General features: G+C 41.3%; 1 protein-coding gene across 1 annotated transcript in view; it reads right to left on the bottom strand.

The window, feature by feature from the left end:
* Positions 1–11,873: 11,873 nt before the first annotated feature.
* Positions 11,874–15,849, bottom strand: part of grk4 (G protein-coupled receptor kinase 4) — a 142,422-nt gene continuing 138,446 nt past the window's right edge. The window contains exons 14-16 of the mRNA NM_001006112.1: positions 15,376–15,513; positions 13,740–13,871; positions 11,874–12,051 (exon numbers count right to left, since the gene is read on the bottom strand). Of these exons, the coding sequence (NP_001006112.1) occupies positions 11,998–12,051; positions 13,740–13,871; positions 15,376–15,513 (324 nt within the window). The 3' untranslated portion in view covers positions 11,874–11,997. The remainder of the gene's footprint in view (positions 12,052–13,739; positions 13,872–15,375; positions 15,514–15,849) is intronic.

Below are 15,849 nucleotides of genomic sequence, written 5' to 3'. Positions count from 1 at the left end.
CTGTTATTCAGAGCTTTCTTGACTACAGGTTTGCGAATAATGGATCCCATACCTATGTAATGATTTAGGGTGTTTATCCTGCAGCCCTCAGTCAGAGCTGGGCCAACTGATGCAGATGCACAAGACGTGCTGTGGCCATACTGCCTCCCATTTTGCCTGATTGAAGCCACCATTTGCCATACCCGGTCCCCTTTTCACCCACATCAGGCTGCCAGACCCGAATCCCCCCCCCCCCAGCCAGCCGCTTCCTTCCCCACACCCACTATTTGCTGCAGCTGCCAGTACCCCCACCCCCAAGGGCTCTGTGCGGAGAGATTGCAGACAAAGTTGTGTTTTCCATTCCCCCCAATTGTGCCCACCCTCAATTTGCACCCTAGGCAACTGCCTATCTCTATTTCTGCTTGTGCCCTCAGTTGTTGAGCAGCATCCCGCCTATTCTCGTTCCTGCAGTCACTGTTTATTAGGCCTCTGTGTACTTGAAATGACAACATGTATCCCAGCATGCCTTAACCCTCAATTATATGCTCAAATAGGCACATTTGCTCTGTGTTGATAAATGTGCCCCCTGTAACTGTTGGCTACAGAGTGAGCATAGGAGATCCTAACCAGTCTTTATCCACAAAGAAGATTGTGTAGGGTGAGCTTAAAGAGGAAATCCAGCTTCCGAACCCAAATTTGTTAATGAGCCCCACACAACACAGAAACCCCTAATATACCTATCGCTGTAATCTGTTCCTTCAAAAAATAAAAAAAAAAGTTGCTTGAAATTATGTTTACTTTTCAAAAAGTTTAATTTACGTTTGGGTGGCATTCCCCTTTAAGTGCCCTTTAAAAGCCAATAATCAAGTATACATGTAGCGTTAGGAATTGTCACTATAAACATTTTTAACTGCTTTAGTATTATCTTCTATTCATTCTTGGGTAGCCTTACTGCGGGGACTGATGGCAGAAAACCTGTTGTGGATTGTCTTTAAGTCTTCTCTCTTTTCCATTGTTTTTATCCAACCACATTCTGAACACTTACAAAGGTGGCCAATAAAATCTGCTGACTGAGTAGGCAGCTTATCGGCCTGTGTAAGGGCCTACTCATATCTGGCTGAAAATCAGGCAGATGTCAATTGAACAGGTTTCTAAATCCTGGCGGGATAAGGAGCGCATTAGCTCGTTGATGTGGTCCTCGCCTCAAAGGCCTACATCCTGGCATTATCTCCTAAATGGCTCATCTTCCTGGAAACATGGCACTGGCAGCACATAACCCTTACCCACCACTGACCTTCACTCCTGATGAATGTTGCTCATTGGTAAAGTTTTTGGGAACCCTGTTCTAGATACACAATATTAAAAGAGAACTTTGCGCTATACATTTGCATGTAAAATATTTCCTGCAGCTGTTCCTATGTTCACAATGCTCCTAATTCCCTTTGTCGTCCTGCTGTAGTAATAATACCCCCCACTGATCTAAACCCCTCACTGTGTAATCATTCAGTTACAAAGCTGTGTACACACATCAAGTTCTACCTTTACCACCTGAAAGGGACATTTTCAGTCTAATTACTGGTTCTCGTAACTACAGAAGTGCAATGTCTCATGGTTACTCACAAAGTTATCCTCATTGTTTGTGTGTCTTAGACGCATGTTAGAGCTGGAATAGACACCTGTGTTCCAATGGAGCATGTATTGCATGTGTGTTCTGTGTTAAAGTACTTTCATTTTACTCTTAATCCCAATCCTTGGTTCTTCAGAGCATTTGTGGGGGAATGAGTCACAGAGTTAAGATGGTCAAACATGAGGTGATGAAATATGCAGGTTCTGTCCCTCCAGGCCAAGTTAGCAGCATATTGACCTGTGTATGGAGGCCCACCAACAGGCCTGCCCAACTGATATCTAGCTAAAACATTTCCAGATATCAATTGGGCAGGTTTGAGAATCCAGCAGACTAGGACTCCATCAGGGTGTTGATGTGGTCCTTTTCTAACAGGTCTCCATAGGGTACCTGTTTGGGCCAGGGCCAACAACCAGGTTAGCCCAATTTGGCACAGTGCATGGGTGGCCAAATTGGGACCACTCCAGGGCAGTTGCACATGGGGAGATTAGTCTCCCTCGATAAATCTCCGAAATGCCATCCCGCTGGCAAGAATGTAAATTGACAGTGGGATGGCATACAAGGCTCTTCAGTTTCCCGAAGTTGCCTCTCAAGGTAAGAACCCACAGAGCGAGTTAGTCGCCCGTGATAGATCAGTGGTATCACGGGTGAGCAATCGCTTTGCAAAGTGAAGTTGCCTGCTTGAGGAAACTTAACGCAACTTTAAAAAACAAAGTGATGTGAAAGGCTATTGTTGCTGGCGGAAAGCCTTTTTGGAGCGGTTACTCTCCAGCAATAGCAGCAATCTTTTGCGGGCAACTAACTCACTCTGTGGGTTTTTACTCTTAAGTGGATCTTGTAGTGCAGGGGTCCCCATTCCCTGAGCCACATTCAAATGTAAAGAGTTTGAGAGCAACACAAGCATGCAAAAGGTTCCTGGGTGTGCCAAATATTTAGTATCCTGTATATGGACTTATAGCCTTCACGAGGCTCTGTTTGGCAGTACACATGGTCCTTATGCCTCCAAAACTTGCCCCCAAGCCAGGAATTCAAAAATAAGCATCTGCTTTTAGGCCACTGGGAGCAACATCCAAGGGGTTGGTGAGTAACATGTTGTCCCTGAGCCACTGGTTGGGGATCACTGGTGTAGTGTATGGGCCACCCTTTTCTTTCAGTATAATAACCTCCATTTTATCTACAAAGCAAGCAAGCTATTATTCTAGCATTGCCAATACTGATTAGAAGACTTTTTTAGCCAATGAAATGACAACTAACTACGTGTGAATTCCATCAGGCCATGATGATGATCTTTCACGCCAACTTGTTACTAATTACAAAAGGTGGAAAAATGATTGTTTCAACATCATTCAACATCGCAGGCCAGAGGAACAGATGGCTTCCCGTGTGTGACAGAACCTTACACCTCACTGTTCTGCTGATTTCTACATGATAAAATGTTCCCCGTTTGGTACAGGCAACAGCAACAACTAAAAGCTGTTTCAGAAATCACTTGGGAAAACTGAGGCATAAAAGGAAAACTACACCTGAAATAACTTTTTGGTATAACACTTTTTGTAATATATATACATAATTGTTAGAGTCCCTGCCCTTACTCTGTAAGCATTTCAGAGTATTCTAGTCTAGAATACCGTGTAATTGATCCCAACTAAGATATAATTACCCCTTATTGGGGGCAGAACAGCCCTATTGGGTTTATTTAATGGTTAAATGATTCCCTTTTCTCTGTAATAATAAAACAGTACCTGTACTTGATCCCAACTAAGATATAATTACCCCTTATTGGGGGCAGAACAGCCCTATTGGGTTTATTTAATGGTTAAATGATTCCCTTTTCTCTGTAATAATAAAACAGTACCTGTACTTGATCCCAACTAAGATATAATTACCCCTTATTGGGAGCAGAACAGCCCTATTGGGTTTATTTAATGTTTGAATGATTTGTTAGTAGACTTAAAGGAGACATATTGGATAAATGGGAAAAACGCTAATTTTGTAGGCAATTATGAATAATATCCGGTGCTGGTTTCCCTTTGGGCTAAAAATTAATCCTATCTGTAACAATGGCCCCTTTATTGGAGCTCCCTATAGATACTCTCATTTCTCTGTCCAAGTTTGAAATGAAGAGTGGGCATGGCCTAACTGTCCCTGCCAGAAGCACAGTAGGAGGGGGAGGGACAATCACAGCCCTGCAGTCACATAAGCAAAGACAGGTTTCAGTTCCCTATCAGGTCAGCCTAGCTGCTGATTGGTTCCTATCCTATAGTGCAGGGTACGGAGGGCCGCCGGCTCCCCAGCTCATCCAGAGAATTCAGCCAGCAGGAAATGGCACAGATGGGTGGGGCTAGTGGGGTTTTGGTGGAATTTCTCAATAAATCAGTCTGAAATACAACTTTTTTTAGCACAATCCTTCTATATCTAGAGGAGTATAATTCTCTGGTACATTCTTAATTGTTATAGGATATGTCTCCTTTTAAGGTGGCCATAGATGTTAAGATCCGCTCGCTTGGCGAGGTCGCCAAGCGAGCGGATTTTCTCCCGATATCCCCACCTAAGGGTGGGAGATATCGGGCAAACATAGGCTAATTATAACGGTGGCAATGGGCGAGCCGATGCAGTCCCAGATCTGACTAAATCTTTTAACCTGCTCAATCGATATCTGGCCAATTTCAGGCATGCCCCTCGTTGCTGCCCCTACACAGGTCTAAGGGACCGATATCGGTAGCTACAATTGGCCCGTGTATGGCCACCTTTAGGGGTATATTTATCATGCTGTGTAAAAAGTGGAGTGAAGCATTACCGGTGATGTTTCCCAGGGCAACCAATCAGCAATTAGATTTCAACAGTTAGAAAACCAAAGCAAAGCATCCAATTGGCTGCTATGAGCAACTTCACTAGTAATGTTTTACTCCACTTTTTACATAGCATGATAAATATACCCCTGTAGGTACAAAGATCCAAATTACAGAAAGATCCCTTATCTGGAAAACTCCCATACCAGCATTCCATTCATTTTCAATTAAGCTAAAAAAAAAAAAAACTTGAATGTTTTAATGAACTGGGAAAAGAAAGTTGTTAGAGACAGTTCCCATTGATTTCTATTGAACCCAGACAGTTTTTACTTGCAGAGTTTTTTCTGGCGACTTTTCATGGGTTTTTCCTTTAATAAATACTGACTAGTCACGGTTCCAAAGAGTATATTCGTGTTTTTTTGTTTTTTTTTAAAAACACACTTCAATTTTGATAAATAGGCCCCTAAGCCTTACTGGCAACTTAATTTTGCACTGATTTTTTAGTATCCTGTTCATGTTGGATGACTGACAGTTCATGCTTATGGTGGAGGTGGATTAATCAAAGCACCAAGAGTACTGAGCTGGGCTCGGAAGAACTTAAAAAGATCAACAGATCTCTTGGCCAGAGCGCGTGGTGGCAGAGGGGAGAATTGTTAAAGAATTTTCATTGATCTGCATCACTTTGAATTGTATACAACAACGACAAAGGAAATGTTGCTAGGAATGAATAAACACACGTGTCAAAAGTTCACATTTCATTTATACACATTTATATTTCCAACATGCCCGTTTAAATAAAACAATACAAATGTTTACATGTAAAGCAGGTACATTTCTTAAAGGGTTTTTTTTTTTTTTTTTAATTATTTGTTTCCTGAAGAGTCCAGAATCTAGAAAATTTGGTAATAGTTTAAGTACAAGAACATTACACATGAAGAATGGCATCACATTGGAACTAGGGTATGGCAGCCAGAGAGACATCTCCCTGCTTATAAGCAAGCTATGATGTCACATACAGAACCACACCTTCTTCATCAGCCTGACCTATCAGAGCACAGAAGAACACTGAGTGATCTTTGCACCCAAATCAGAAGTACAGCAGTGCAAAATATGACTCTGAGTTTATATATCAAAAATGATCTGGAAGACATGGTATACATGGACATATGCATTGCTAGCTAATTTCATTACCTGTAGCTTTAGGCAAAGATGGATATCTATGTGGACGCACACACATTCATCTCATGCCCGAGACATAGATTTACATCGAACAAGATTACAGATGGACCATTCGGTTATTGCAAGCTTAATGGAGCTCGAGAGGCACAGCAAAATAGTCTCCAGCCCTGGTATTTCCACACCGATTAGTTTTATACGTCTGCAAAATATTACAAGGCAAAGCAGCTAAGGAAGCTCAGCAATCTTGAGTAAATAAACATAACCTTTAATTGACAAACTTTATCCTGTGCATTTTATTTGATGTCTTATGGACACTTCCTAACTCAGGGGAGTCATTATGGACTCTTCCCCTAACAGGGTAGGCCAGAGTGGTGAGCACTTTCAATTTACAAAGCTGCATAGATTTCCTTCTATGTTGTGCCCACCATCTTGTCTTACACAGTCATCATGTCCTTTAAGTGAGAGAAGATTACATCCCATTTCCCAACTTTTTTTTTTTTTTTATTGCATTATTTCTTGCTCCATCTGAATATGAACTGTAGGATGTAGCCCTTGGTGTTTGGGAATGGCATTATAGGGCCTATCAAGGTAATTTATGTGGATCAACACCCAGAAAAAGGGGTGAATATAAGTGCTCTTGTATTAAATAAAAGGTCTTGGTCGTCTTCACCAAAGGACAACATCGCCAACATTTTGAAGCCTCGTAAACAGGTACTTCCTGCACTGAGAGAAACATGCAAAGTGTCTTGATACTACCACATAAATCAAGTCCGTATGAAGTTCTGGGTCTCCAAAACGCCTGGACTAGACCATTACCACAGTAGGGACATGGGGCAAGTTGACTAAGGAGAAGAGCGCAGATTGGGACGGAAGTCCAAATGATTTCATCAGCATTTTTCTGTAATATTAACGTGAGTAAAATAATGTAGAATAAACCCTGCATTCCTATTGGTCAATACAATCTAACAGCTACAAAACACTTTCAATTAGCTTTTTAAACTGCAGCAATTTGGGCTTTACCCTTTTCTGCACTGCTGATTGCCAGCTTAAGTTTAAATGGTGCAACCACAGCCAGGTTAGGGTGTAACCTATCCACTGCCGGAGATATGTCCTACAGTAGCGAATAGGGTGAAGGAGCAATCCCACTTAGCGGTGCTGATGCACATGGACAGTGCCTAAAAAGAGGATGGTCAAATATTTGCTAACCTACCACCAACTATATCTAAGCTGGCTGGCACAAATGCAGTTTGATTTCATTAAGGGACCCCTTAATGCATAAAAATGCATTTTAATCTCGAAGGTTGTTAAATATCCATTTAATTCTTGCACCGGAGTATTAAACGATAGCACTCTGCACATGGGTACTTCTTTGCAAACTGGTTCACCACCATCTGAACAAAGACAATTCATGTTATTGCGTATGAAGCACAACTAATGTTGCGGAGGTGTGCGTTAAAACAAGCATGGTGAAGCAAGGTGTGTCAACCAAGTGGAACTGCTCCTTTGTTTCACAGTGATGAAGATCCATCCCTTTAAATTTCCTAGAGGTTTTTAAAGACATATCTTGATGATCAGCGAGTATGCAACCTGAGCGACTAGAAAGGACATACTAGGCTGAACACAAGCAACAAAAATCAAACCAGCAATTTAAGAGAAGAGACCAGTTCAACAAAGACCCTTAGCCTTCCACCAGAACTGAAACAGAAATGGTCTTGCTTCCATTACCCATATCCAGTAGGGTGCACAAAATGTGGGCATAGGTGTCTCCACCACAACCTCTCATGATACCCAAGTGTAGGTCAGGCTACTACTGCACCCTGAACTTGGTGTGAGTGATGCCAGAGTCACAGAGAAAGTTACACAAATACATGGTAGTCCCAAACACAGTAGTCTGGTTTAAGCAATACTGAATACTCCGTTTGAGACCCTAAGAGTTGTAGGCAGAATTTATATTCATAAAAACAAACAAGAAAAATATTTTACAGTGACATACGTAGAGATTTAAACCCAACTGATCTAATGAGACCCATGGAGCCAACGTAGAGCTTAACACATTCAGCTTTTCCTGTGTTTATTGCTGATTTACACACAATATGGCTGCTTATGAAAGAAATGGATTTCACAGTATTTGCAGTTTTTTTTTTTTTTTTTACTGAAATAGCATTAAACACCATAATTATTTTTATTTCTCATACTGTGGGGGTAAGTCTGATGTTTTTACTCCATTAAAGAGGCACTCTTACTTTTGATTGTGGCCTATCGTTCACAAATAAAAAAAAAAAAAGGATGCATAGATTTACGGAAAAAAAAACACTTTTCTGCATCGTCCTGCCATAGATTCCTTTGATCATATTCTGACCTTAAGAGCTATCACAAAACTCCTCTACTGCAAGCAACTAACCTTCTCCAAATGCCTCCCTACAGGGGATAATGTAAGTTGCCGGTGGGAAAACATGAGTTGCTTTGGCTTTCCAAAGTCAGAGAAGTTTCGCGAGGCAACTTCGGGCGACCAAAGCGATGCATATGCCATTCCACAGGCAATTTACATTCTTGCCGGTGGGATAGCATATCGTGGAGATTAGTCATCCACGGTAGTGAAAATTTATCACAGTTCATTTGGCAAGGTTACCAAACAAGTGGATGAATTTGGCCAATAGGGATGAGCCAATCGCTTGCACCAGGGCCAATGATTGGCTCATAATTAGAGTCTGGGGATTAGGAAAGGACCACATCAAGGTGCTGAGGCTGTTTCACCCAAACTGTCCCATAGATGTCCAGCCAAGTTTGGCAGGCTGTTGGGAGAGCCCCATAGATGGATGAAGGGAGTTTTTTCTTTATTTTCACTGCATGTACCACCTAGGCAGCATTTACTATCACTTCTTAATAAGATATAGGCTTATGCTGTATAATTGTATATCCCTATATAAATAGAGAAATTAAATTTATAAAGAAATAGAATCCCTAAAAACTGATAGAGCCATTTTAAAGCTAAGAAAAGAATAAAATGTGTTACTTTGGGAGAACAAAGGAAAAGTACAACACATTTGCAAATGGCACGGGTACTACTAAACTGGAGAGGAGAGTCCTACAATGGTCATTTTCTACTGCTGGATCAATAAATACATTTATCATTATGGAACCTAAATGGTTTTCAACAGTGTTTTCGTTAGACATAAGACCTGAATTAATCACAATATTTATTGCAAAATATAACTGAGCCCTATGCCTGATGGCGAGTTCTGCAAAAATCTTCACATTTATAAAAGCAAAGTTACAGTCACTTGGGGGAGAGGGAAAAGGCAAGGTAAAAATAGGCACATATAGGGGGCAAGAGGATAAATAGAAAGAGATGGCTGTTTTTTATTATAGTGTGTCATTAAGAGCCTAATATCCCTGCACCTAGGGAGGACACCAAGGCAGAGCCATATTTACCATATATGAACTAAAGGACACATGTCTAAGACAGCAACTATAGCGCCGGATCAAAGGGCTAAAGGGGTAGGCTGAGGTCCACTGCATAGGGCAACTCTGGACTGAAATACGGTCCTGCCCCTAAGCCCTCATTTTTTCTTAGCAACCAATCAGACATTTGCTTTCATTATATTATCTCCACTAAGCCAGTCAAAGCCAATCACCCATTAGCTGCTATAAGTTATTGCACTGATGCACCTGCGGTTAAATGATGGACACTGTGCCTAAACAACTGTGTAGCGCACTGATAGTTATTAGTAATGCTCAATGAGAATAAAGATAATAGTAAGGCATTAAACCTACACGGAAAGGAGTTTATCTACTATTGCTTCACTCTACAATATTTGGTCATTTTCAGGGACAAAGCACCTGTACAGACCACCAGGAAAAACATTTACAGGTATGGAACCTGTTACCCAGAATCCTCGGGACCTGGAGTTTTCTGGATAAGGGATTTTTTCGTAATTTGGGTCTCCATATCCTGTCAGCTAAAAATTATTTAAATATTAAACAAACCCAATAGGATTGTTTTGCCTCCAATAAGGATTAATTATATCTTAGTTGGGATCAAGTACAGGTACTGTTTTATTATTACAGAGAAAAGGGAATCATTTAACCATTAAATAAACCCAATAGGGCTGTTCTGCCCCAATAAGGGGTAATTATATCTTAGTTGGGATCAAGTACAGGTACTGTTTTATTATTACAGAGAAAGGAAATCATTTTTAAAAATTAGATTTGCTTATAATGGAGTCTATGGGGGATGGTTTTCCCATAATTCTGAACTTTCTGGATAATGGGTTACGGATTTCGGATTCCATACCTGTTACCTCTTTATCTACTTTACACTAGAGCCAAGGAGGTTTAAGAGGATGAAATAATATGAGGAAAATGTTTTATTTGCCCATGGTGTCCCCTTTCCAGCCAAGTGAGTGGAGTGATGTAAGAACATCATATGGTATCAGTGAAGGCCTGAGGAGCGGAAGCTGAGTTCTCTAATAGAAAGCCCCTTGTCCACCAATGAACATATTTGGCCAATCACAATACAGACAAATATTGAGGAGACATGGGGGAGACTCAGTTACAGTTACATATAGAGGGTAAGACTGTAGGTAAAGATGAATAGAAGATCAGTCACTGATGAGCAGGACCCAAGAAGGGCTGTTCTGCTGTGGTTTGGTCAGGCTCTTGAGGCCCGGTGGGAGGATACCTCATGTAAAGCTGTTGGGTATATCATCAACATGCCAACGATTCGTTAGTGATGCATGGGGAAGTACTGGGAAGTCCAAATACATGAGGCGCTGGTGGCCGATAGTCAGGACAAGCATCTGGGTTGTGATACAAACCCTGAAAAATGGAGTTTAAATGATATGGGACTACCTTCATGTACTCTCCCAACCCCTGGCCTAATCTGTAATCTTTAATGTAATCTGCAATTCTTGTTTTATGGCTGAAAAAAGCACATTCTATGGCCCCAACCAAAATGAAAGCCTTCTTTCACATGATTTCCCCCAAGAACCCTTCCATATAAATCTGTGAATGTCACTATTGTATAAACCAGGCTGTACTCTAGCCAGAAGAAGCCGTTTATTGCTAATGTACCCAGTGGCAGCCATTTATTGGACAATGGGCAATACACGGTGTCAGAAAGGGGCGGGGCGCGTAGCAGGAGATTAATATTCACTAAAAAAACAATTATAAAACCAAACCTACAAAGCATCTTTCATTAACAATTACAGCTGCAAAATCCTATAGATCCGTTTAGTCCTAGCGATGTTATGTGGCGCTCAGCGTGCATCCGTCTAGTCATGAGCTTTTGCGCTTATACGCGTGGTACGATATAAAGGCACTGCTTCTCGGTAGCACACACACTATTCCCTTTTTGTTCGCATTTATCCAAGCAAGAGTTGCCATATTGCTTGCATCAGCATTAAGTATGCTTGAATATTCTCTACGGCAGCTCCTATGTGCTGCCTACGGAGAATGCCTTAAAGGGGTGGTTCATCTTCAGGTTAACTTTTAGTAGGTCACAGAATGGCCTTTTTCTTAGCAACTTTTCATTTGGTCTTTACTTTTCATAGTTTTTGAATTATTTGCCTTCTACTGCCTCTTTCCAGTTTTTAAATGGGGATCACTTTCCCCCAACAGCTACAACTCTATTGTTTCTGTTATTTTTTTATTACTGATCTTTCTATTTAGGGCCTCATCTACTCATATTCCTGTCTATCTTTCAAATTACTGCCTGGTTGCTAGGTTTAACTGGAGCCTAGCAACCAGATAGATGCTGAAATTCCAAACTGGAGAGCTGCTGAACAAAAAGCGAAATAATAATAATGGCGTCTCTGAATAGCACTCACTACATTATACTAAAAGTTAATTTAAAGGTGAACTACCCCTTTAAACAATATGGCCGCCACGTATAAATGCCAATATGCAAAGAAGCAATGCTCTTCTGCACAATAAGTTATGTTTATATCATCTTCCACCTAAAAGTGAGCTCTTCATATAAACAGGATATTCTTTCTCTTTAAATACATGAATTATCAATACAGTTTAAATATCAAATATCTTTCTGTATTTTATATATATATATATATAGAAAAAAACCTGAGAGCCGTCAGCCCCCTGTTCTCTTCAGCACGGTATAAATTCCAATAATGCAGCTAAATGGCACTGCAGCTTTAAATACTTTGTCATTGGAAATAAAATTCTATATATTTCTAACTATATGCATTGGAGTGGTACTTATATGGCCTTTTGTTTTGTACAATACACTTTTTTAGTGAAAATATACATCTTAACGTAATTCAAGTACAAATGTACAAAATCTGTAAACTTATACAGAATTCTTTTTAATTTATAATACACCTTTTACAGTTCATAGATACAATAAAATATTTGCAGTTTAACTCTCTAAGGTTTGATTTTTTTTGTTTTTGGCTACTGGACAGTGGTTCATGGTTTTGAGGCCTCTTCTTCATCGTCACTGTAGGAAGATTTAAAACAGACCTAGAAGAGAAGAGAATTTTAGACAGGAAGTTGCATATTTATATTGATATATCAGCCCCCCCCCCTTCTGGTCTGCACCACCTACACCCACTAATGCAGCCACCATGTCTGGTTGCTTAACCTCTAACTCTCCGGTGGTGATGACCAAAAAGAAGCAGGCACAATTAGAAGCCAAGACCCGACCAGCTTCAGCTGCCCATGCCCCTGGTTCCCAATCACTAGCAGAGACCTAGATGTAAGTTTAGCCACCACACATGGTGGGCACCAACCCTTCTGCACTAATCTTCCTTTTATGAGCATGTACAGGGAGGGGAGACACATTCGGCAGTGTAGGGGGTGTACTTCGAGTAGATGACAAACCCCCTCATTCTAAACAAAAAAATAAGCCCAACAGAGCCAGGCCAAGTAGTATTGTCACCTAATACTATTGAGACCAACAACCCCACCAAGCTGCCCCTGCCCGCTCACACCCACAACCCCAGCCCCACCCTCCCCTCCACTGCTGCCCTTGCACATTCTTTCTTCCTCTACCTTTTATCACTAGGTTTCTTTGCTGTGCCCACCCTTAGGGCTGTGACACACGAGGAGATTAGTCGCTGTGCAACAAATCTCCCTTGTCGCAGGTGACTAATCTCCCCAAAATGCCATCCCACTGGCTAGAATGTAAATCGCTGGTGGGATGGCATACGCAGCTCCGCGTTTTGCCGAAGTTGCAGAAGTTTCCTCTCAAACTTCGACAAATCATGGCGCCGCGTACATGCCATTCCACCGGCGATTTACATTGTAGCCGGTGGGATGGCATTTCGGGGAGATTAGTCGCCTGCCGACTAATCTTCCCATCTGTCACAGCCCTTAGCTGCACCCTACAAGCACACCTACCCTACCTTCCCCTAGTTCCAGCCCTGAAGCCCAACATCACAAGAACACAATAAACACATCTCTTTACATAAAAAATATCATAATATACATGAAAAAGGTCAAGTGTAGTTAGATATACATGAAAAACCTTGTTTGGCCAGACTGCCCAACTGTATAAGAAGACATTTGCCCAGCTGGGTCAATGTCATAGTTTGATCATTAAGTCAATAATACGATCACTTGTGCAGCCTGTACAGACCTCTCAGCTGGTGTATATGGATTGATATGTCCCACCACTTCTGGAGATGCCTGTCCTGGCCTGATCAATATTGGGCCTAATTCAGATTTTTATCAGAAAGGCATTGTTGTGGGCCCCCACACAAGCATTTGGACTATTACCTTTGTCAAGTCAGCAGAATATATGTGACCATGTATGGACCCTTTACATATGCTGATCTAGACATCCCACTATGCCCTTCCGGATCAATATCTGTTATGGGGTATTTTAGTGACATTATGAAAATGTATGTACAACAAAAATGTGGTTCTCCATTTGCTTCTGAACTATAACACCCAGAATGCCTATGGAAACCAGTGGCCAACAGAAGAGTCACAGATTGATGGTCACCTCTCTACAATAAGCACAACAATTGGAGCTTTGTGTCTAACCTCTACAAGTTACACATATCCAATCTAGTTCCTAGCCAGCGACCAGCAGAGGATGCAGGTGACTCTAGAGCCTTAGACAGGTTCATGGTTTCTGACTACAAGCAACCCAATTACTGTTTCTTAGCAGTTTAGGTTTTTGGTTGGTAACACATGATTCTCACCCCTCTTCTGAAAAGTCGATGAAAGAAGCTTCTCTTTGGTTTTAGGTTCTGTTTGCTGACATCCAAGTCCGGTGACAAACAGCCATCCGTCTCATAAACATTAATGTCCTTAAAGCACTCAGTTTCTATCATCTGCAGGGAGAATGGGAAGAGAAGCTCAGCAAAAGGTAACCACTACTGCAGTGGAAATATGAGAAATACCCACTGGTTACTTATACTACTGGCTTTCTACCTCTGGGAATACCCTACTGATGGCTGGCAATACTGTATCATGACTAGTGTATATGCACCAACTACTGGTTCTATTAAAACATCACTGGGCTAAAGGCATTCAGCAAGGGAAGTGGGGCAGGCACAGGATAAGTAATTTAAAGGAGAACTAAACCCTAAGCCAAGGGAGTGTGAATCAGCAGAAAAGAAGGTTGGGGACTGTGGGAGCCTCGGGCTGGTACAGAAGCACAAAACATAATGTGCAATATTTCTGCAGTGCTTTTTTGTAATGCTTTAAGTTCTTCTTTAATTACATGCAAGTATTAATAGGGTATTATAGGGAATGTTCCTTTCCTAACAGGTGTGGACAGGCACCTACATGATCCAACCACTGGCCCAGAGGACAATCAGTCATACATTAAGTATGCCTCACCTGTCAGCTCAGTAAATAAAAAGCTATTTTCATATTATATTTATGATGCCTTTTTACTTCTATCCTAAATGACAGGCATTTCCCCAGCAGGTAAGTCAACATAAAACAGATGGCGGTGAAACCACCAAGAAAAATGCCTCGGTTCCCTTCCCCACTCCTATTCTTTGCGGGAAGTGGATTATGATGAGAACTAGAAATGACAGATTTTTCCTCCTCAATGAGCCAAATCTTTGACAAGTAAATATTTTCCATATGCCATAGAGAGCTTTTTGAGTCATTTTGTGCCATTTTTTTACCCAGACTTCATTTTCATGGGCTTTTTATGGACTCCTATTTCCATTAGAGCAACAACAATTTGAATATCACAAATATGATTTTATATGTAGCGTTTTATTGGTCAGCTTTTGTTGGGTACCATTTGAAGTGAAATTCCAGCATAATGTCCAGGCACAAGAAGGAAAGCTATGCTGGGGTCACTGTGTCATAAAGTGTTGGTATAGCTGTGTCATAAAATCCTGGGACTATGGTGCCATGAAATGCTGGGGCCACTGTGTCTCAACTTTCTTTGTGACTGCGCCTTGATACGCTGAGAATGCTATGCTATGGACTGTATGGATCATATAATGCTCTTCTGGGTTGCGTCCTTGTCCTACATAGTAGCAGCCAAAGGGACCATTTTGAAGAAACCTGTTAACAGTATTGTTACCCTACTGTCACTGTATTCTGAATGAAATGAGTGCAGCACAAACAGTCAGGTTTTAGAACTGTATATAGGCAAGAATGCTTGCACTCAGGTCTCTCTAGCTGGAATAGTGATAAACAAGTCACAATGTGGATACAGCACTGATGTGCAGGATGACCCACAACGCACAGATTTTCCCTTAGATCAAGCATGTTAGGGTTGAAATTTGGGTGATTGTTGTGGATTTGGGTTAGGTCTTTCCTGACATTACTGACATAGTAAGCAGAATTATCTATATGGATTTGCAATACCTCCTGCTGCCAGGGGATGGAGACACTTCCTGTTACAAACTTGGAATAGAAATCATCATCGGTGGTATCCAGGTTCACCCCTTTCACCGTGGAAAACTGCTCAATGTCCAGAACATCCTTGCAATATACAGCTCGTGGCTGGGGAGAAAGGAGTGGTTTTAGGAAAGGCATTAGTTACTAAGAAACCAATATTATTATTATTATTATCAGCCACACAGAGTAGTTTGTGCCAGCCTTGGTGAAACCATGTGCACTGCTAGGAATGAGGAAAGAAGTCCCTAAAGCAGTGACTTGATGAGTTTAAATGCTACATTTACTGACAGACAAGTGTCAGATTCCTGAGTAAGCCACTTCCCTGCCCTGTCCCTCAGGGTGTGTGAGTTCCACGGAGCAGGGAAACATTGTGCCTGAGAATACTGTGCTCAGAGATAGATATAATCATCTGTAACCAAAATATTGCTATAAGACAATATA

This window comes from Xenopus tropicalis, chromosome 1, assembly GCF_000004195.4.
Source record: "Xenopus tropicalis strain Nigerian chromosome 1, UCB_Xtro_10.0, whole genome shotgun sequence".
Lineage (NCBI taxonomy): Eukaryota > Metazoa > Chordata > Amphibia > Anura > Pipidae > Xenopus > Xenopus tropicalis.
The sequence above is the reverse complement of the archived record's forward strand: the minus strand, read 5'-3'. Positions and strand labels throughout refer to the sequence as shown.